The sequence below is a fragment of the Chionomys nivalis genome, chromosome 9 (assembly GCF_950005125.1).
Source record: "Chionomys nivalis chromosome 9, mChiNiv1.1, whole genome shotgun sequence".
NCBI classification, from domain to species: Eukaryota; Metazoa; Chordata; class Mammalia; order Rodentia; family Cricetidae; genus Chionomys; species Chionomys nivalis.
This window is the reverse complement of record NC_080094.1, coordinates 36,212,548-36,236,520: the sequence shown is the minus strand read 5'-3', so window position 1 is coordinate 36,236,520 and position 23,973 is coordinate 36,212,548. Positions and strand designations below refer to the sequence as shown.

The 23,973-nt window shown below is 41.8% G+C and overlaps 1 protein-coding gene across 1 annotated transcript in view; it reads left to right on the top strand.

Moving 5' to 3' along the window:
• Sptlc3 (serine palmitoyltransferase long chain base subunit 3) overlaps positions 1-23,520 on the top strand; it is a 114,916-nt gene extending 91,396 nt beyond the window's left edge. Inside the window, exons 10-12 of the mRNA XM_057780912.1 lie at positions 11,910-12,045; positions 17,806-17,935; positions 21,882-23,520. Coding sequence (XP_057636895.1) covers positions 11,910-12,045; positions 17,806-17,935; positions 21,882-22,028 — 413 coding nt within the window. The 3' untranslated portion in view covers positions 22,029-23,520. The remainder of the gene's footprint in view (positions 1-11,909; positions 12,046-17,805; positions 17,936-21,881) is intronic.
• The last annotated feature ends 453 nt before the right edge of the window (positions 23,521-23,973 follow it).

Genomic DNA, 23,973 nt, shown 5'->3' with positions numbered 1-23,973 from the left:
TGTCAACCCTTGACTAACTGAGAGACCAAAGCACAAGACAAGTCTGAATTCTGAGCCCAGAGAAAGGGAACTGGATAGTCCAGCCCAAGACTGAGTCCCTGTGAAAACACCCTAATCCACAGAACTCTAAACACGTCGCCTCTTTTGAAAGCTCTTAGACCCATTTGCTACTATTGTTACTGTTAAGTGGGCAAGTTCCTGCCAAATAGTTCATTCTGAGACTTTTGCAAAATTTCTAAAGCTTAAATTTCTGGGCTTTGTTCAGTTACTAAGAGAAGTGTTAAATGAAATGCCACAGTAACTTCATTATTTTTGAAACTCGTTTTTTTTAAAATGTACCTTTTACAGAGGAAAGAAAAAAAGGGGAAAGAAAAAACGAGTGAGTGATACTGAGAATGTGTTTGCCCTGAAAAGCCCAGTTGTGTTTCCTTTCAGAGTCCTTGTCTGGCTTCTTTCTTTCGTTCTGATCATTCGTGAGAGTTTACCATGAGTCTGGCAGGTGAGGCACTGACCCTGCTCCTAACCCAGTGAGGACTTGGAGAAAGTGGCACCAGCCCCTTCCAGCTGTGACCTACAACCTTTGCTCTGGTCTCTGGCACAGGACACACATATTTTTACACTTGAGTTTGATAGGTTTAAAAACAAGGGTGTCTAAGTGTGAAGATTTAGGGCATCGAGACAGCCAAAGAAGGGAGTACCCTGGGTGACAGCCATTAGCTCTTCGGAGGAATTTAGTCCCTTCCTGTTTGCTTTTGTCATGAGATCCAGTGCAAACCTCCCTCAGCAAATGTGGCTTTTCTTCAGTGCTAGCTGCTTAGGGCCGAGCTCGAGTATTCACCGGTATCACCAAACTTACCTTGAATGTGTTACTCTAGAAATGTATTCTCTACTCAGATCTCTTTCTGATAGGAAGGGACAGTGAGAAGCTACAGAGGACTCTGACCAAGGAATAAACCGTCCATCCCTAAATACGGTTTAAAAAGCTCTCCTCACATTTCTCAATGTTTTTTGCAGCAAAGAACTCAGTGACTAGAAAATTGGCCTCCTACCAGTTTTTTTTTTTTTTTTTTTTTCCTTCTGGTCAAATTCAGAAACATCTTGGTTCCGTCCTCCTGAGATCCCATGATGAATGTAAGCCCACTGACAGGATCCACTGAAAACACACTGTATTGAGGGTCCTGGCATTGAAGACCCTTGGCATTGTTGAAGGAGGAATTAGCTGCTGCTTCCTAAATATATTTGCCACTTGGTTACCAGCTGGAGACAGAGAAAGAAGCCTAGAAGGAAACAGAGGGCACGGAGAGCTGCGTTTTCTAAATGGTTTCAGGCCACTGGCATTTCAGCAATAGCTAATACGAACCAGATGTCAGGTGCTACGCTCCACTGGCTTTCAACTGAGGGCCTGCCTCTGTCCATGATTAATCACCTGTGCTGGTGGGTAGCGACGTCCTACCTGGCCTTTTTGTGTGAGCAGACCTAAGGTCGGGGTCAGCAATCAAGGTGGTGGGCATTTGCCTCCTGGCCTTAATGCTGCTCACATATACACAGGAAAACTTGAGTTTGTCCACTGAACACAAAATTAGCCAGCATGCTGAACTTCTGGATAGGAAGGGGATGGTTGCCTGATTACACAGAAACGCCTGGCAAATTTCTCCAAGACCTTGCGCCTCGTCGTTTGCTTCATCTTAGGAGTCAGCTAATGACAGAATTTTATGTCAGCCTAATGAAATCAGCACTTACTAGTAAGGTCTTACAAGGTTTCCCTAGCAAGAGCTTGAAGTAAACTGTTTGCTTTTTAGACGAGACAGGGGCCAAGATTGTGTGGCCCCTTCCTTACAGCCCTCCAGCAAACCCTGCTGAAGTCTCTTCTTCCCCGTAGGCTCACCACGAAAAGGCTTTGAGACAGGGGAATTGTGACATAACCTACATGGAATTCCCCACTGGTTCAGTAAACCTAGAAAAGGAAAGAACATAATTTAGTTTGTCTCATCTCCTAGAGTGGAAAAGAGCCTGGTATTCCACGCCGGCTTTTGTTTCTTTCATCGCGGGCTCATTTTCAAACTGTGCAGCAGGACTTATTCAGCCTCACTCTGATTCGGAGAAGTTTGTTGAGAAAACCAGCTACCTCACCCACCACAGCTGGGGAGTATTAAGCAGGTGGATTCATGCCTAACGAAGCCCAGCATGTGTGTGTGTGTGTGTGTGTGTGTGTGTGTGTGTGTGTGTGTGTGTGTTTGAGCTACAAGGAATGTATTAGCTTTCTGTTTCTGCATAACAAATTGTCTTAAGTGGCAGCTGAGAACAATGCCCGTTTATTATCAGCTTTCTTGTCAAGAAACTGGGAAGAGGCAGGTCTCCTCTCAGGCTCCCCAGGAGGCTGAAGTAAGATGCCATCATCTACCCTTCCAGCAGCTCAGGGTCCTCTCCCTTGCTAGGGCGCCTATGACAGAATTCAGTTCTCTGGAGCTATGGAACTGAGGTCCCTATTTTCTTGCTGGCTGGCTGCCAGAGTCATTCTCAACAAGTAGAGGTCACTCGTTCCTAGCCATGCAGCCCCTCCATCCACAGAGACAGGAGAGTAGTCTCCTTTCTGGCCAAGCTGTCAGGATGTTTGCTGGATCAAGACGTCATAGCTTGTTTCTATCTCTAGACTTGCAGATGTTTTTGTTGATTCATTTGTTATATACACACATATATGAGAAGACTTCAAGTGTTACATTCCCGGTAATGATTTACTTCAAACTAAATACTTGAGATAAAAATTCCTCCAGGAAACATAATCCTCAAGCCTCAGTTTCCACTGAATTCTGAGAGATGGGGAAATAATGGAAGCAAATCCCTGGCAGCAAAATGATCTAGAAGGGACAGCCTGATAGACCGTAGAGACATTGACCACGAGGACAGCCCTTGGGAGCAAATCCAAGTCAAACAGTCAGGTTTTAGCTCAAACTACTGGTTTTTATGCTACTTTTGAACCATGGAATTTTTTTCTAAAAAAAAAAAATAGAAACTGGAGCCCATTGTATAAACACATATTTTTGTTTAATTTTACATCATCGAATTCCTTGGGTGCCTGTCACTCCACCAAGTGATCAATATTTAATCCTCATACTAGAAAGATATGTGTCTTATTGTTGTTACTCCCACTTTTACAGGCGAAGAACCTGAGTTTCAGAATAAGGAAATATAAACCTGTGGTGTTGGAGTTGATTTTGAACCCCAGAAATTAGTTCTGGCACTTGATCCTGATGCTGGTGTCATATGGGTAAAGGGTCAGGATTGGGCTTCATCAATGCCCACTTCTGAGCAATCACTGAAAACAGAAGGTTTTTAAACTTAGATAGCTAGCTAGCCATCCCCATAGGGCTTCTGGGTGACTACTTTCATTTGTCTGGCTTCTAGGAGTCCTTTCAAAGGGTCCTACTGACTCGGTTTCTCAGCACAAGTTTAATTTGTATGTATGTGTGCGTGTGTGCATGTGTGTATGTGTGTGTGCGTACGTGTGTGTATGTGTGTGCGTGTGCATGTGTGTACATGTCTGTATTGTGTGTGCATGTGAGTGTGTGTGTGCGTACGTGTGTGTATGTGCGTGTGCATGTGTGTGTGCATGTGTGTACATGTCTGTATGTGTGTGTGCATGTGAGTGTGTGTGTGCATGCGTGTGTGCATGTGTGTACAAGTCTATATGTGTGTGTACATATGAGTGTGTGTGTGCATGCGTGTGTGCATGTGTGTACATGTCTGTATGTGTGTGCATGTGAGTGTGTGAGTGTGTGTGTGTGCGTAGTGTGTGTATGTGTGTGAGCGTGTGTGTGCGTGTGCATGCGTGTGTGCGTGTGTGTACATGTCTGTGTGTGTGAGTGTGTGAGTGTGTGTGTGTGTGTGTGTGTGTGTACAGGGAGAAACTGATTCTGTTCCGCACATTAAAAAAATGCCTTACTTTCCTATTCCCCTCAATTTTTAAAAATTCCGGAAACCTTTGGTGTGCCCCTTCGTTTAAAAATGGCTAATTCATCAGGGCTCTGAGAAGTCCATCCTTCCTATAATGTATAAAATCCCACTATTAGTGACTTGCTAAGATACTACTCTCCGTTTAAATGCAAATTAACCCATTCAGTTAATAATATTCATGAGACAGTCCCATAGGTATATGGACACGTCTAACAGTGTGTCTTACCTTCTGCATACTATTTTCTATCCGCCCCTCTAGTGGATCATTTCTTTCTAAAGAGCTCCAGAATTACATCTCCAGAATTAGCCAAGCTACTGTATGTAGCGAGTCTTCTGGGTGTAAAATGCATAGATCCTTGCATCGTAAGACACGTGCATCATGAAGGAACTCTTCAAACAGCAGGCTTTGATAATCTTGTAAGCAGAGCCAGTTTCCCTGTTATCCTGCCAATGCTTTCATAATCCTCAAGCCTCAGTTTCCCATCTGTAAAGGATTCCAAAACATGACTCTCCAGTTCCTCGTTAATGTGCAGGAGATGACCTTTCTCATCTTGCTTGGCGAACTAAATCCCTAAGAGTGTTTGAGGAACTTCGTAGTAGTGGGCTCCTCCTCGGAGCCCTGGAGATCAGGCCATGCAGATAGCTGCCCGGCCTGATGTCCAGCCTGCCCCTCTGTGTACACTCCCCAGGGCCATGACTGAGCAGACTAAAGAGCCCCTGGCACATGTGTATGTAGCTATAAAACATGCCGTAACCTTGGAATCCTGACATCAAAAGGGAGAGCTCTGTTGCCTTATAAAAATGTGTGCTTCTCTACGCAAACCACTCCAAACGCTGCTGTCTCCACCCCACTGGGAAGCCTGTCACTGCTAATGTGGTTCTTACGATTCTCACCGCTCATAGCCTCTCTTGATCTTCTCTGAGATCTCTCTGCCCCTGAGTGTGTTGGAAACAAAATGTCCTGTCTGGTGTCCAGTGCTTAAAAATAACAGACACTGGGTTCCTGCTGCCACATGGAAACTTTACTGCCAGGTCTGCTCGACACCCCCCACTCTGGGTCATGCCAGGGAAGCAGGCAGGGGAACGCCAGGGACAAAGAAAGGGAAGAGGCTTACACTACTGTAGGCATTCTCTAATGTCAATTTGATCTTCCATGGGCTAATTTCTCTGAAATACCAACTGCTTAAATGACAAGAAATGTGTTACAGAAAGATACTTTCCGTCGACGGAGGCAAGGACCTCATTTTTCAAGTAACACTGCCCAAGCTGGAATGTTCGATTGCCCAGTCAGTATTCTGACAGTAGTGGTGAGCTAAATAATTTAAGCGGGGCTAAGTAGTGTGTATTCCCCCATGCCCATTTTGAAGCTTGAGAAATGATAAAATAAGTCACCCGTTGGCATCTGGGTACGTCCCTCTGTTAGAAACCGGGAGTGACACTGTGTTGGCCCAGGAGACCATCTGACGGCCTCTTGTTTCTCCATTTGAGAAGGGAAATGCCTGCCCGCCCACCCGACTCTGCCCCTGTGCATACCAATGGTTTGGTTGGGGAAGAAATTTTCCTCCTTTAAGACAGGTCCCTTTGGCAGTTTGCACGATTCATAATTCCTTCTGGTCCTCTGGGAGACTGAGTTGTCCTAAACATATTTCTGGAAACGCTACAGACCGTTGTTTTTATTAGGGGACTGCAAAGCTTTGTAGTAAGTGGCTTTGTGTTTTATTTGTTTTCCTTCCTCTGCCCCAGCTGTTTTTGTTTTAACAGCATCAGAGGGAAGGTTAAAGAATTCGTGGCCTCCGTTAACCTAGCTCATCTCTTAGGCGGGTACGGCTGGAAATCTGGAAGGAGGGAAAAGCAGTACCTAGCTCATTCGCAGGCATGGGTTCATCCCTAACCCTGTCTACCCTCCCAAAGAAGTGAGACAGATTGGCAGGGCTAATCTCCAGCTGAGGGAGCACCTTGCAGCAGGTAATGGCCAGGAAGGAAGGCAGATTACCCCCACAAAAGGAACCGGGGATTCAGTAACTACCTAGATATAACACCAAATAAGAGGCTGCTGTCTAACTTCCATTTTTTTCTTTTATTCCACAAACATGTATTGGATGCCCATAATTTGTCAGTGTAGCCTCCATTTCTATTTTTAAGGCCAACCATAGAGTATAGCTCAGTCAGGAAATAGGCAGGCACCTACCACAAGCATGCATAGCTTATAGGTGAACTGCAATAATTCCAGTTTCTAGAGATATCTGAGCCTGCTTATGAAAATCAAAATTCATGCCCAGTCCCATCCCCAGAATCCATGATTCAGTGGGTTTTGGGTGCAGCCTGGGCATGTGATTCTTCAGCCAAGGTGATGCTGAAGCTGCTGAAAATGGTGGAAAATGAGAATTAACTCTCATCTAGTATATTCTGGATGCCAGTAGCAGTGATGATCAGGGCTCTTGCTATCTTCCTGAAATCAGCTCTTCTTTATCTTGCAGAAAACAGTGAGGGTCTTTTCAAAGACAAAAGTTATCCAGGCCCAGTTTGGTAGTATTCCAAAATATCACCCAAAGTCTATTCCTTCCCCTCACAACACACTCAGTCCAGAGTTTAGCAAAACGAACAATTCCATCAATCCTCTAGAAGCCTATGTCAGAGTCATCTCATTCATCTCGTTAGCTGACTCGGAGCTTCTCTGTCGTCTATGGAATGTGTGGCAGAAGGGTATGAAGCTCTGGAATGAGAGGCTCTACACCTCTCCCACAGGATCCCGCTGCGGTGCCCAGTCTCCAGGAACGCCTGGGTGCTGTCTCAACAGCAACCATTCCTGTGCACAAGGACCCTGCCAAATATTTCTTCTGTTTTATCAAGCTCTCTTCGAGCACAGATCTCAAAGCACACCATAATTAATACAATCACCCACATCCTGTCTAGATGAGCAGTATTTTATGTGTACAAATTCCCCTTTGCCCCCGGGCCCTTCAGGAGAATGCAAATGTTTCCAACTTTAAAGAGTGAAGAATAGAGTAATTGAAAGGAGCTGTATCTTGGCCAACACCAAAGACCTCAAAGACATTTATAGTTGACCTATATGAGAAAAGATGGTGACTACCAAGTGTGCCACGATGCCTTATCGGCCACCCTGTGCTAATAACTGGTTCAAAGATAAGAAAGACAGGATAGGGATGAAGCAACCAGTTCTTACAAATCACATAATCTCGGAACCAAAATTCTGATCTGTTTTACTAAGATTTCAAACGTTCTAGGAGTAGTGAAGTGGTGTCACTAGCTTATGATCCAATTACTCGAGTTAATCAAGGAAGAGAAGACAGACGGGGCCAATTAAGTAGCCGGGCTGTCCAATGCTAGCTGAGTCATTATAGGTAAGTGCACAGATAATGCCACTGGGAAAAGCAATTTAAATCACTTTTGTACTTCCAGACTGGGAAATCCTCCTGGTCTTTGAGGGGGGAACATTTAGGAATCATCAGACCCAGCCTGATGAAGTCATCTGTTCATCGCACAGCTAACAATCAACCATAGAGCTGGGCACACAAGGGGGAAGGCCATATGGAATACATTTGGGTGGCTGGACTGTGCACCCATGCCTTCTTTTCGGTCACCTTCATAACACATCTTATCACCACCCTCTTCCGGTCCTTGGACCCATTCTCCCCACTCGATGCTCTTATCTCCCTAAACATGGAGTTTCAACAAATAGGTAAAGTTTTAGGGCAAATGTCATCCTTCATAATTTCTAGTCTTATACTTCAAATAGGCTATTCCATGTACACAGACTGGTTTCCAAGAGACATTTCCACATGTTATAAAACAGTTCTTTTTTAAATGACTTTCAGGGCTGTGTCTACACAGTATAATTTGTACAGATGGTCCTGCATACTTTCAGATCCCATACAACTGACAAATCTAGAGTTGGAGAGCAGGCATTGTTTTATTGTTGTTCCTTTTGGTTTTTGAAGGGTGATTGAGTGTGGCGGAGAAAGATGTATACAGGACAGTAAACCATTATTGCAGCTCTCTGTTTCTTTCAAGCCAATGCCTTGTTCACCAAGAACCCCAGAGTAAAAGCTCTTATCAGTGATTGCCATGTTGAAGCATTCCAGGAATATTATAATATTTTTGCCTCTCCTGCATGTGTGCACTCTCTCTCTCTTCTCCTCCTCCTCCTCTTTCTCCTCCTTTCTTTTAGGTTTACCCTCCTCACAACTTCAATGTTGAATTATTTAATCCCTCTATACTCATCCCTCATCCTTTAGGCAATCTTCCCGTGCTCTAGCTCACACTCAATCAAACCTCACTTAGTTCTCCACCACCCTGCAGTGCTACCCATGATTGCACCATTGTGACATTTTCTCTAACAGACTGCACTTCTCTGGTGTTTCTCTACCAATATCTTACTCACACTTTAGATCCCAGCCTGATTATCACTAGAGCCAGGCTACCTTGCACTTGCTCTAGTCTGCCTTGTGTGAACTGTTGTTATACCACATAAACTTTCCTACATGGTGTTGAGTAGAATTGTGGGTATATATATATATATATATATATATATATATATGATCCATATTTATCTAATATGATTGCTTAGTTTTACACTTACCTTCCCACTGACCATAATCCTTTTTTGCTTTTGCATTTTCTCCTCTCACTGCTACCAATGAACTTTGTCTATTTGTCATAGCTGCCCTCGCTTCTTTTAACCAATGGTTCACTCTATCTCATGGATGCTACTAACAACTTTTCTCCCCCTTTTTTCTTATTTTGTTCTATCAACTTTCCGTTTTGAATTTCTTACATCTAAACTCTACTGGCAAGAAGATCTGGTTGGCTTGATTAATATTTATCACCTCTCGGTACAAGTTCCTGTGACAGACTACATACTGATACCCTAGCCAACATCCAAATAAACTTCCTTAGGCCAAGGGAATCTTTACCCACTCTCTGTGGCCAAGATTAGGGAACTAAAATGGCAATAAATACTTTCTCTATCATAATCTGCTTACCAGGGACTACAAAATTTGGTAAAGTACCTTTCTAGAGAACTGGAGTTAGATAAGAAATAACAGAAGAAACATGGAGCCAGGTGGTGGTGATACACTCCTTTAATCCCAGAACTCGGGAAGCAGAGGCACAGGCAGGCAGATCTCAGTGAGTTCGAAGCTAGTCTAGTGTACAGAGTGAGTTCCAGCACAGCCAGGGTGGTTACAAAAAAAAAAAAAAAAAAAAAAAAAAAAAAAAAAACACCGTGTCTTGGGAGAAAAAAAAACAAACATGGGCAAGTGAAACATTTAACATTCCACTTCTTGGTTCTACTCCACAAAATCTTAATTCCTCTGCGTGTATAGTTGGCACAATCAGGCAATGAATGTTAAGTCCCTTTGGAACCAATAAGCAAAGAAACTTTGTAAAAGATGATCTGATGTATTTGGGAAATAACTGATCCTATCATCCAACATAGCAGAAGACTAGATTAACAAATGGCTTCAGGAAGACAGTCGGCCGTTTGCTTTACTTTTGTATACATGACTTCAGACCCCACAGCCAAAGCGAAGGAGCTTCACAAGGTCTTCCTTATATCAGGCTTTGGATTCTAATCTCTGATATCTGTCCAAACCCTTACAGCATGAAGCCTTCAACCTCTCTACTTTCTCTAGTAAAAAGTGGGCATAATTGTGATCAATTGTAATTGTAAAGACTAGAATTTTTGTTAAAGATTAGAAAAGATAGCCACCATCTATTTATTATCTAGACAGAAGACCATAGTGTAGAGGTTAATAGACCAAATTCTAAACCCCAATTTCCTGGGCTAAATTCTTTTTTTTTGGTTTTTCGAGACAGGGTTTCTCTGTGGTTTTGGAGCCTGTCCTGGAACTAGCTCTTGTAGACCAGGCTGGTCTCGAACTCACAGAGATCCGCCTGCCTCTGCCTCCCGAGTGCTGGGATTAAAGGCGTGCGCCACCACCGCCCGGCCTCCTGGGCTAAATTCCAGCTTGAAAATCTACAAACTATATAAACTTAAGTAAGTACTTGGTTCCCCTCATGTATTACATAAGATTACAGTACCTACCTTGATACAGTCATCATAAAGCAGCAATAAATAAGTTTCTAAATGGTACCTGTTTGTAATTGTGATGTCATATATGGACTATAATCATTGTTGCTGCTTCTATTCTTTTAATATTTATTTATTTAATTCTGTGTGTGTCTCTGTGTGTGTTCTCTCTTACTCTCTCTCTCTCTCTCTCTGTGTTCTCTCTTACTCTCTCTGTCTCTGTCTCTCTGTGTGTGTGTGTGTATGTGTGTGTGTTCAAGCATGTGTAGATAAGAAGAAAATGCTCAGAAGTTATTTCTTTCCTGCCACCTTGTGGGATCCAGGGATCAAGCTAAGGCCATCAGACTTGTGCCTATATCCACTGAACAATCTCACCAACACTCTACTAATGTTATTTATTGAGACTGTTATATCCTTTGATCCACCTAAACAAAGTAGTAACCACCTGTTGTTCAGGAAACATTTGCTTATAGGTGGCAGACAAGATCACTTATTGGTTCACATAATAGAAAGTTCAAATGATGTCCTAGCCTAGCCATGGCTAAATGCAAGGGTTTCGTTTAAGACCCTCACTATCTTGTGCCTTGGATTTTGTCCGAGTCAATAACATTCTTGGCAGATTTTCTCAATGTGTTGACAAAGATCTAACTTCCCATCCTTTCACTTCTTCAGTGGATCCGAGACTAAGACAGATACACACAAATTCTATTCCATCATTGAACCAACAATCAGAAGGATGGATTGTTCCAGCTGTCCCAGTCATTGCAGTAAAGATGAAAGGTACCAGGTTCACTCAAACATCATTATCTACAGGAGGAAAAACACTGAACCAGAGATGCCCACAGCTCCAGGACCAAGATAACAGCAACTAACATGTTCCTTGGAATGTTCGCTTTTGTTCTCTGGAGAGTTACAAACACCTACAAGTAATATTTAAAATGCTGGATAACTTCTAGGTCGCAACCTCAGTCCAATTTAAATGAGCACCTGACCAATCAGAATAGAAGCCAGCTAGAGACAGCCACAACTATGGTGGCACAAATTCTGGCTGAATAGCAACCTTCTGCCAAATGCTCACACTGAGTTAACATTTAGGACACCTAGAATATTAAATCCTATTCATTCTCATTGAGCAAACGCTCACTAATTCTGGCTTGCTTGTTCACCAATAGCCTCTACAAGGAAGGACTGATGTAAGCAGATTTCCTCAGAACTTTGTCTTCTCTTCAATTCCCTTTGTCATCCTATGAATGTGACCACGGGACTGAGGTACATGCCTAGAACAGAGGATGATCTTTGAATTGAACAGAAGCATCAATGTCTTCTGCCTTACCTGTTTTAAACAAAAGTTGTCTTTCCTTTCTGGCTGAGAAAAGCAGACATTCCCTGTTCCTTTCTCCCTCTCTCCTGCTAACAAGTGAAGCTGCCCTGGTCTCAGCTGGCTACATCCTTGTTTCCATGGCATGCTACTTCTTTAAATTGAGGTTAGGTGATTTTCCCTTTGATTAGAGACTTAGTCTATAAATATAATGGGCTGGTTTGATTTGGATAAAGAATGTTACCAACAACTAATTTTGTGTGTATGTTTGTGTGTGTATGTGTGTGTATGTGTGCATGCCTTTGTTATTACACTCCCTTCTCCTGAGTTAGTGATTTAAACACTTGGCTTAGACTATATACACAAGAGGTACCTGTTCCACTGGTCCTGCGACTTGCTTGCATCTCTCAGCACACCCTTTTCCCATTTTGTCTCCCAGGTATAACACAATACTTATATCTGATCATCCTATTTCCAGCCCTTCCTGGCTGAGAGGCAAACCTACAGAAAATGCTTGTCATATCAACCTGACCTTTACTCCCCTCCTCCTTTGGGGGATTAGAGGGTGTCATGCCTGTCTCCTTTCAGGTCTGCAGAGAATACAGCAACTTACAAGAAACATAAAATACTTCCGACAGCGGCTGATAGACATGGGATTCATCATCTACGGCGATGACCACTCTCCCATTATCCCTGTGCTCCTGTACATGCCTGCTAAAGTATCGTGAGTATCCAACACAGAATCATACCAACGCACAGTGTGTCATGACTGAGATAGTGTATTTGACACCATGATGGCTTTCTGTACATGAATTAGATTATGTGCTTGAGTTCTGGCCTCAGACACACAGTTTCTCAGGAGTCACCTGCCAGCATCCTCAGGACATTTTCTGTGTAACTTCCAGAAAAAAAAAAAAAAAGACAGATGCTGAGACTCTCCCCTCTACATCATTTTCATGCTCTGGAAATTTAGGAAAATGATTTATGTCATCTGTAAGAATGGTGGTTTTTTTGAGCCTTCTTCTGACCCAACTATTCCTCCAACACATAACCTCAGGATTGGAGCTTTCCGTTTGACCCACCATGCATCTGAAGAGGTAAATAATTTATAATACCAAACATAGCGTTAAAAGTAGTTGGAGCCTAGACTATTGGGAACTCATTCAGAGCTGATGAGAATCATGAATTCTCAAAAACCTGATTCTTCTAAACATATCCTTGTGTCATCTTCCACAGCAAAACATCAAGCAATCGGAGCACACACGTAAGTGAGTTCTTTAGTAGTAGGCCGCAACATCAGAATCAGTTGGCCCTTTGTTCACAAATGTAGGTCAAAAAAACAAGGGACTGCCTGTCCAAGGAGAAAGAATACAGCACCATTCTGCTCAGTGTAATAGCAGGCAGGGAGCGACAATGGGGATTCTAAGTATCCACCAGTCTAAACCCTCTAGCTTCTAATGTTTGAGGGCAAAAAAAAAAAAAACACATGCACTTATTCAAAAAGACGGGTAAATAGAAAACTCTGTAAGATTTCAAACTAAGAGCATGTCTACCTAATATTTTATCATAGCTCAAAAGAAGGCACTCAGTGTGAGATTGGTGAGCTTCACAATGCACGACACTGGAGTGAGAACAGGAAGAAGTGTGAGGAAGGGGGGGCAGAAGTAGAGTCTCACAAGTGAGAATTGTGACTAATCCTATGAGGAGCCCTCTCATAGAAAAGGTAGTGTGCTTTAGATTACATCTGTTTTACACTGATACATTAAAATATAAAAATTATGCAATTAATAGGGTATTATGTAATCGGTATACATATCTACACACATAAATATATACATACATCTATATTAATTTATATAGTGACTAAATCAGGGGAAACATCTATTTTCACAAACATTTATCATTTCTTCATAGTGAAAATATTCAAAAACCTTCTTTGAGATTTTAGAATATACAATATGTCATTGTTATATATAGTTACCCAACAGTGTACTAATATTCCCGAAATTCAAATACATTTCAAATTTACTAATACAATATACTTCGCATAACCATTATTTTTAATATTGTGGTAAAAGGTTCAGAATCAGAGTATTTGCCCATCTTCTTACTTGGAGCACCTTGGACAAGCCAGGCAACCCTCTGAAGACTAGTTTCATCTTGTACGGAAAAGATAAGATAGTGCCCACTTCCTGAGATGAACCGAACAAAGGGCTGAGGATCTAATTTAATGACAGAAAGCTTCTTTGGCACACACACAAAAGCTGGTGCCCAGTCTCCAGCACTAAAGAAACAGAAAAGGCATTTGCAGCATCTGGAAAGATGCTTTTCATTGTAAGAGTTACACAGGATTTGCTGTTTTCACAGCTTTAGTTGCGTTTATAGTCCTTAACAGAGTTCTTTTTAATTTCTAAATTTTTATCCATTTTGTGTTTTGTTTGGATGAGGTTTTGTCTACTGAGATGGATGTGCCCATGGAGACAAGAGGAGGACTTCAGATCCTCTGGCTCTCCAGGTAGAGATGGTTGAAAAGGCCCCATGTGTATGAAAACCTAAACAAGGGTCCTCTGCAGGAGCAGCAATGGCTTTTGCCAACCGAGTCATCTCTCCAGTCCCCACAAATTGAGTTTAGAGGGAAAAAAATGTTTTCTCTCTTCCCCTTCTCTTGTAAACAAGCATCATGTTTGTTTTCTCCTTTGCTCTGAGCCCTCGATCGTATGTTCTCAGTCCAATCTAGACAGATTTCTCCAAAGAAACACTGTTGGCATGTGCTTGGGGCCAGCGACTAAACTGAATCCCAGTTTCTAACACATTGGACAAAAAACAAACAAGTACAGCAACAGGATAGAACTTAAGTAGAATATACCAGAGTCCCGTGGTCCCCTCCCCCAACCTGCCATTCACCTCATTTACAGCTGTATCAAAGTTAGAGCCACCATGCTGTCTTTTCCCAGATTTGCTGTAAATGCTCCACATGTCCCAAAGTCTACCCAGGTGTCATTGATAACAACGCTGGCAGCTGCTTCTGAGACACATGTGTAGGTCACACCTGACCCAGCATAGCTTCAGGCATTTGAGAGGGTGCTCCAGGAAAGCACATTGAGCAGAAGTTGGGGATCAGTATCCTTCAGTCACCAAGTGGGGGTATAAGCTCACCATTGTCTTCCAGCTTGAGGTCTCGGAGACCTCAAAAGCATGAGTTTAACGTAGCTCTTGAGAAGGTGTAAGCATTCTGTTATTCCTCGCCACTATTGATGTACTAACTACTAGTAGTAGATTCAACTGAACATAAAATGAAGTTGGTGTGGTTGCCTGGCTCTCCAATGTAAGCATTGTAGTTAACGAAAGCAGAACTCCTAAAATAGTACTGAATAACCTGCTACTCTGCATTAGTTACACAATCATGAGGTCTAGATCCTGGTTCCCTACATCTTAACGTTGTTCTTCAGAAGAAGCTAGCATTGCTAATGTTGGTTATATTCTAAATAAGGCTTTTTTTTTTTAATACTCATGGCAGACAAGATCTTGCCCCCGGTTTATAAATGGGGTTATGAGACTAACAAAGGTCAGATTACCTTCTTAGGTTCACCCAGGTTGTAATCAGCAAACTAGAATTTAAATGCCATTTTCTTCTGCCCATGGACCGAGGCTCTGAAACCTGCAGCAATCTTCCAAGCTTTAGTCTACCCCTCATTAAAGCAACAGAGAGTGTGGGCTTAACAGTCTGGAATGTTGTCTTTGACGATTCAAAATGTGTCGGCCATTAGGACAGAAAGGTGCCTATGATGCTCTTCCACTGAAAGGTTATGTATAAAGAAGCTTTTGAAACATGAAGGAAGTGGTATCAGCCAGGGTGAGGGCACTTGTTTTTATTTTTATATTTAAAAATGTTGATGTTAGGGGCTGAGGAAACACAGAAAGTTAGCAAAGTGCCTCCCAGATTCAGACCCCCAGCACTCATGTAAAAGCATGAGGTGCCCATCTGTAATCGTAACTCTGGGGACACTGGCAGGCAGGTACTTGGCGCTCCTTGGCCAGTCAGCCTAGCCAAACTGAGAAGCCTCCACATTCAGTGAGAGACTCCTTCAAAGTAATAATTACAAAGAAGAGGTAATGAAGTCAAGAGGGAGTGGGCATGACTTAAGAGAAGTTGGAGTGGGGAGGGCAGGGTGGAAATAGTATATAGTATTTACTATGAATTTGTCAAATATCACGATAAAATAAGGGGAAGGCAGCCAACATTCACCTCTGCCTCCACATTCATTTACACACAAATACATACTGACACGCACACATACACACACAAAATAAAATTTTTAAAAATCTAGATCTTTGATATTCTTATAAATTAAGATTTCTTCTTATCTCTACGTATGTGAGATTTTAAAAAGTAATCTCAAATTAGGTGTAGGTTTAAATGTATTACAACAATACAATCATCCAAGGTGCTCCAGTACAATGTAATGTCATCCATAAAATGTGCAAATAAGTCAGGCAAGATAACTCCACAAGCCTACAATCTGAATTCAGTCCCCGGAATCCACACACTGGAAGAAGAAAATTAACTCTAAAACCATCTAAAAAGATGTTCTCTGACCTCCACACATGTGCCAAGACACACATGCCTGCTCACATGCACATAAAAAAAAGTAAATAGGCATAAAACTTAAACCGTACATATAAAGAATATGTTACATTATCCTGTGGTTCAGGCTTATACTTCCCCTACACGAGCATGATGTGTCCTTGTCTTGCATTTGGAGACTTTGGTACACAAGATGTCATAGTGCTGCCTCCAGTGCAATGCTAATGCTTATCATCATCATGTTTATTGTTGGTTCATATGCTTGCTTTTAGTCTTTAGCAACTCAATATGCTTCGGGGGTTACGTGCCCAGAGGCTCATTATATAAAATACAGTTATCTATATTCACTGCAGTAGTCTAATTTTTAAATTCGGATATGTTCCAGGGAGGTCCCAGATTATCCTAACAAACTAAGAGTCATATATTTTGTTCCACATTCTTTGGCAAAACTCACTTCCTTTGGTACAAAGGGAAACATACCAACAGTGAAGTGGTCTTCTGGGAACTCTGAAAACTGGCCTGAGATCATGTGTCAGGTGGTTTGTAGTCTAGCAATAAAAGCACTTGACTTGTTTCTCAGACAATTCTCGGCTCTCATCCTGTGCAGTGCTGTGGGCAGCCTTCCATAGGGTGATCAAGAAGGCAGAAAGAACAGCCCCTGTTTTCAAACTTTCTCAGCTAGAAAGTTTTGCCGCCTTGTAACCTTCTCAGTAGAAATCAAAGGACAAAACGTCGCCTTGCCCAAGCCAGGGGGCCAGAAGGGTTGTGTGTTCAGTAGGTTTTGCAGTTCTCCACTGCTTTATTTGACAGAATGCATCCTTCACGAGGCAACCAAAAGGCAGACAGCTAAATAGCAAGATGGATGAATGAATAGACGGTCTGGTTCAGTCATTTTCTCCTGAATTATGGCTAGAAGGTTTCTATGCTGCTGTCAGTTTCCAGCCTAACATAAAAGACCAGAAAATTCTTAGTGCTAGGAACAGACCAGAGAGCCTGACTTTCCTGTGGGTAGATCCACTACTCCGCAATTGTGATTTCCTGCAGAGAGCAACAGAGCCCAAAGAGAAAAAGAACTCACTAGGGGATATTGCCTGATCTGGGCTCTTAGAATAGGGGATTTCTAGACTTTGTGTTTAATATTCTGGGATAATTACTAAGATTAACTTTGGAATAAAGAAAAAGCAGAAGGATGAAGGAAAGGAAGAACTTATAAAGGTTCCCCTGCCTCATAGAGCTTTGTAGTCAGTCCTACTGACACCCTATAGGCTGCAACTGCCCATGGGGGTCTCTTACCTCCCTGCTTGCCTATCATCTGGTTTCCCTCAAGGCCACGCAAGAGGTTATTCCACTTGTGCATGCCTGGGTGTATTCACTCATAAATAAAAATTTTAAGACAAATGAGAAGACCCTCCCTTGCCATCACTCACTTGGCTTCTACAAACCCTCAATCCACGCTCCTCAAATTATTGGCACTAAGTATCCCATCTTCAAAAATCCACAGTTAAGCAGTTCATTTTTTCAAACATACATGTTTACATTTAATGAACATTGTTTCTCATGTCATTGTATCATACCAGCTGTTTGATTTCTAGTCCAACAACTCTGCAGTTCAAGGCGTTCCTATCAGTGCAGGCATCAGTCATCAGTGTTTTCTGCTGGATATCAAAGGCTCCAGACTGACAACTATCTTACCAGTGTGTCAGCTTCATAACAGCACACACTCAGCTATGAGGGACAGCAAATTATCTTCCATTTCTTGGTCCATTGTGTGGGAGCAAGTTGAACCATCCTTTCCTTAATATCATTTTAAAAAGAAAAAGTCAGCTAACCATATTCTTTTTTTTTTCAGCAGGATGATTCTAACTTCTCTCTGTTAACATTTTTTTTCCTTTCCTTAAGTGCTTTTGGAAGACATTTGCTTAAGAAAAAAATCGGGGTGGTGGTTGTTGGTTTTCCAGCCACTGCCCTGGCAGAAGGTCGGGCACGGTTCTGCCTTTCGTCAGCACATACTCGGGAGATGTTAGATAAAGTGAGTATCCATCTACCGACAGAATTACTACTTCGGATACCCGGGATTCTGAGCAAGTACTTTTATTGAGCCATCTCAATAACTTCTCTAGGGTGGCTTAGAAGAAGAAAATTAATGATGAAGGAAACTCCTTGTAAAGTTTTATAAAACAAATGACTATGATATGTCAACAATATCCATCAATATCTATATCTATCTATATCAATATCTATAATCAATAGATAGTAAAAAAATCATAATCCCAGAGAACCTAGACAACAAAGAGGACCCTAAGAGAGACATACATGATCCAATCTACATGGGAAGTAGAAAAAGACAAGATCTCGTGAGTAAATTGAGAGCATGGGGACCACAGGAGAGGGTTCGGGGGGTGGGGGGGAGAGGAAGGGAGGGAAGCAGAGAAATAAAATCAATAAAAAATAGAAAAAAAAGGAAAATTGGGGGAAAAAACCTTCCCTATGTGTCAAATATGAACCTGAGTGTAAAAATTTTAAACTCTTATTTTGTCAATTTAAAAAGAAGGAAGGAAAGAAAGAAATCCATTTACTGCATTTACTGATGATTTGATTAAAGTCAGAATTTTGATTTTATAGAAAAGACTTATATCAATGAATTTTTATAAACAGTGCTTTGTGTGTATCATATACAAAACCTGGAACAAAAAGACTAGATAATATTGAAAAACTAAATTAAGAGCAAACTAATATTTCCAGGCAGAATAAATTAACCATGAAAAGAAAATAAGGAAACCTGTGGGAGCATAAAGGTGTGGGTGAATTATTATAGTGGTGAATAGTCACAAAGAAAGTGACTTTTCAGTTGGACCTTCTTAAAGAACAATTACAGAGCATTATTTAGTCATTCTGACCACTAAAGCAACATGATCAGTCACAGTAAAATAAGTGTGACAAGTGGGTTAGGAAGGAAAGAACCTGAAGAAAAAAAATGAAATGAAGTCATTTGAAACAAAATCAAAGTTGGCAAGAGTTCCAATGGCAGTAAAAACAACCACTGAAATGAATCTATGAACACAAAGTGGGAATGCATGAGTTGCCAAGATCTGAAGAGTAATTCGATGGAGGGGATTCCTGAGCAGAGAAGGCCAAAGGTAATTCTCTAGATCTCTAGTCTTACTGAACAGAAGGATGAAGGTGAAGCAGTATGAGAGAAGGCAGACTGGAAGGACCAGATCACCTTCAATGAGAATGGAGAAATAAGGTGAAGTACTGAATGCACTGTGCTTTAAGAGTATGTGCCATTGGTGAAAGTGGAAATTGATTGGAGAGCTCAGAAAATATTGCAAGCCTAGGACTACTGTAGGTTTGGGGACTGAGGAGTGGATGAAGTTAAGGACAGAAAGCCTAATTGTTAAGGAAGAAGTAAGAGTGGTCAGGCCAAACCCCAATGGTACATATACATCCTGAGATGGAATTGAAGAGGGGAATTTAGGTGGGAATTTAGGTGGGAATTTAGGCAGAGTTAAAACTGCCAGGAAGGATGGAGAATACTATACTGTTAGGTACACTAAACACCAGTTTCCAGAAAAAGGACAGAAACGTTACCTAAATATAAGAAAGTTCAAATAGGGTAAGAGAAGAGAAGAAACTATTGAATTAATTCATGGGAGCTTAATGTTCCTTAGAGTGGGAGGTTTTATGGGAATGCGGGGAACAGAAATGAGAACACAATGAATAAGAAGATGAAGAGTATTGTTTAAGGGCGAATCACACTCTAGAGAGAGAGATGGAGTGGCTAGGAGAGGAGAAAGACAGAGATGGAGGAAGAGGGTAGTGACAGAATGGGAGAAGGGAGAGGCAGAGAGACAAAGAGACAAAGGAGAAAGCCAAGAGAGATAGACTAAGACAAAGAAAAAGGAGAGGAGAGACAGACAAAGGCAGAGACAGAAAGAGACGGGCAGAAGACAGACAGAGGGGAAGGAGAGGAAAGGGAGAAGGACAGAGGGGAAAGATAGAAAGAAGAGAAGACAGAAAGAAGGATGAGAAGGAGAAAAGGAAGACAGTGGAGGAAAGCTTCTACCTGTTTACACAAGAAAGTAAGAAGGCAGTGATGAGGAAACCTTACAGAAACCAAAAGGAAGACATAATCAATGAGTGAGCTCCAAAAGGTGGCAGGAATGGGATGGATAGCAGAGATGATTTTTTATTTCTTGTGGTCCAAACAACATTAAGACCTCAAACATAACCAACTCTGTCTGTAGTAATCAGACCCTGGGCTCTTTTTTGCAACTTCTTCATTGCTCTGAAACCCCTGACATGCTAGATGTACTGATATATCAACTCAACAGTTATTTATGAGATCATACCCATAACATACCCATTTCAATGCAAGCATGTGAGCAGTTATTTAATATAACATAAGGGGAAAATGGAACCTGTTGACTAGTCAGGGGACCAGGTTAGCAACTGGACATGAACACTAATAGAATATAAACAATATTAGAAAAAGGCAGTCAGAGGTTGGGGAGGTGGTGATGTTGCGAAAGTCCTAGCCATCTGTAAGCGTGAGGACATGAGTGTGAATTCACGTAAAAAACTGGATGCAGTAGCATGGGTGCCTATAATCCCAGCACCAGAGCAGCAGAGTTTGGCACAGTTCTGGATCTTGTGGAACCTGTGAATTTCAGGTCGTCAGAGACACTGCCTCAAAAACTAAAGTGGAAAACAATACAGCAAGTATTGGCCCTGTCTATGCCAGGTCTCCATGCACAGGCACATGTGTGTCTGCCTTGAATGTGTGTGCATATGCACACAAACACACATACATATGCAAAACTTACGAAGGAAAAGAGAGAAAGAGGGGTCGTCATTCAGAGACCAGGTAGGGGACAGAAAAGACACAGGCTAGCATAGCATCTTCTTTATCTGGCTCCTTAGTGACAGCTCTAGCTTTTCTTAATGATTTTACTCCCCAGATAAAAAAGAAAAGTGCATAGTCAGCCAGTGGCTTCCTGCTGGTACCTAAGGCAGAATTTGTGTCTATTTTCTTAAAATCACCTCTAGTGTAAACCCAATGCAGTAACAATTCTCTCCCTTTCGCAGAGGTGCCCTTAAGCATACTTCATCAAGGACTTTAATATAAAATTGAAATATGTGTAGTTTTGATTTTTTTGTAAGTCTAAGTTGTGTTATTGCATGGTATGTAGAAATGTCATTTTAAAAATAAGTGTTAGGAGTAAGTTTTGAGAGGATTGAAGATGCAGCTATTAGCTCCCCAAGTGTTCTATTTTGTTGGTTTACTCTGTTATGAAGACATAATCTCCAATGTATTCTGCATCCCTATTATTTTCTTCTATGAGGTCATATGCAGGTCTTAAAATAAATAAAAGGTTTAGGAGAGTCAGACATCTAAGTTCCTCTCCTCCTCACACTGCTAAAATAGAATATTCACTACTCTGAGCTAAAACATTAAATAAAAAGAATAACCATCCAATTTTTCTCTAGTATGTTTAGGGAGATCAGTTCAGTTGGAAACATGCTCACATGCAAGCATGAGGGCCTGTATTCAATTCCCAGAACCCATGTTTTATAAAGCCTAGAGTAGTGACATGTGCTTGTAATGCTAACACTGGATAGGTAAAGGGAGAAAGAGAATTCCCGAGACTCACTTGTCAGCAAGCTCCAGAGGCCCTATCTCAACAAACAAGATGGAAGACTCTTGAAGAACAACAGTCAAGGTTGTCTTCTGACCATCATATACGTGTATACACACATGCATATACACCTGTACACATACATGTATCCACACAGACAAATTGATTAGTTCATTAAAGTTCTTCTAGGACTTACAAACCACAACCTAATGACATGGAACTTGGCTGGCAACACATTGCTATGGGTCTTTGGGAAGCTTGCCCATTAACCTGGGCTCTGTACAGCAGACCACTTCAGAGTTTAAAGATAACTTATGGAAGGACATCTCATTGCAGGTTTTGGAAGTCGTTGATAAACTCGGCGACCTCCTGAATGTGAAGTATTTCCCATACAAGAAGTCTGGTTACCCTGCACTCTACAATGAGAAGAGTTTTGACAAAGAAGCAAGCTTTGATGAGATGAGCATTGAGCCTGAAGCCTAGGTTTCCCAGTTCTGAGTGAGAAGGAAAGACTGCCAGAAGACCTCCTTCCCCCTGTGTCTCACAAGTAGCATGACTGCATTTTACCTCTTCTCCAGGGCGGTTTTATTTTCCAACGCAGCTTAATCGAGTGAGGGAAATCGTCATTTCTTTAATGTCTCTAACCCACTGCAACACAATCAAAAACATATAATTCTAGATTTACATTTTCCCTCTCCTCCGCCAGAAACACGTAAAGCATGCTTTTCTTAGAGTGTGCTTTCATGGCAAGGAGCCTGTGTTTTAGCTGCTACTCTCCAGCTTTTGAGACAGATTCCTTCAAGGGCTCCAACTAAACGAAAGGATTTTGATTTTTACCTGGGTAATCTCGCTGTGTGTTCAAGTATGCCATCTGCACACACGAGAAAGAGTGACAGAGAGGAGCTGAGTCTCGTGTTCCACCCTTAACAGTACCAGGAACAGTCCCTACGTGTCATGGGAAGTTCCAGGAAGGACATAAGGCAATGCTGCATCTACTGTTTGCCACATTTCGACTTTATCCAAGGACAGGTATCAAAAGACATAATTAATGCTTAGGAGAGAATGTAAAGCGGTCCAGTAGTGAGCAGAGACGCCTTTGAAGTGAATCTGTTTTTGCCTGTTGGTGCTCTCGTACAATTTTGCTGTTAAGCTTTTGAGAACTGGGAAGTTCGTGACTCATTTTCTAAAGAGGAAGAAGGAAAGCAAGCACAAGTCAGCGTTGAACCTAGACTAACACTGTAAAATTCAAACAACCCAAATGATGCTGGATGCTGGTGCCATGAAGAGTGAGTTTCGCTTGTTTGGCCTTAATAACTTCCTATTTTTCTATCGAATTCTGAGTACCTAGTGAAATTCAATTCCCTTTAAAAACTCATTTCCAAATGGACTGGTTAAACAAAGTATTCACAAGCGAGTTTCCTCTGTCTCTTTCAAGGCTGTGTATCTGTAGATACAGGTCCAGGAAATAATATCCCCTATGGCACGTCTACTCAGGTTTGCTGAGAAGTGGTATTGCATACTTCGGTGCACCTCTGGTTCTTTCCCCCCTCATACACACAAAACGGTATGAGCATCTCTGAAAAATTAGTCCTCTGCTAATTGGTTCTAGTTGGTATGGAAAAAAGCCAGTGGAAAACCTTATCTTTAACAAGCTCCCAGATGGTGCCCAGACTTGGAAACTCCAAAGCGCAGAGTTGACCTTTTAGCCAAGCTTCTGTAGCAGTTCGAATGAGTTACAGAACATTCCACTCCATCAAATGACACTGTAAACAAATCACTTCAAAAGAGCTTTGGCTCTGTGTGACACAGATGGGCCCAAGCTTTCATGCTGTGCATGGAGACAGAAATTCAACCTGCAACACCAATGCTGGTTGGGGCAACAATGATGCTTAAAGATCGTTCAAAAACAAAATGATACTCATGCAAAGCTTTTTAAAAAGTATAGCCCCCCTGGCGGATTATAAGGGTTTTTTTGTTTTTTAAGTGAATCTCTTGAGGCTGGAAAGATGACTCAGCAGCTGAGAGCACTTACTGGTCTTCCAGAGACAACCTGAGTTCAGTTCTCAGCACCCAGGTTGTATTGTTCACAATCACCTGTAACTCCAGCTCTGGGGCAGCTAATGCCTGTGGCTTCTGTGGGCACCATGACTCATGTGGGCATATCTGCACTCAGACCCACACACATACACATAGTTAAAATATAATAAAAATAAATCCTTTTAAAAAGTGGTCCCCAGTTATAAAGTGCCTCATAACTGCTGAAAAGCTAAAGGAACGCTGTGGTAAAGGAGGAAACTAGGTACTATGTGCACAGCTGCTTGTCAAAGACTGACCTGATAAGTTCCGAGTGAACTGGTGCAGCATGACTTTTGCAGAGAAAACAAATGTCACAGAGATGCATAAAGCAAGGAAGATATAACTAGGTCTT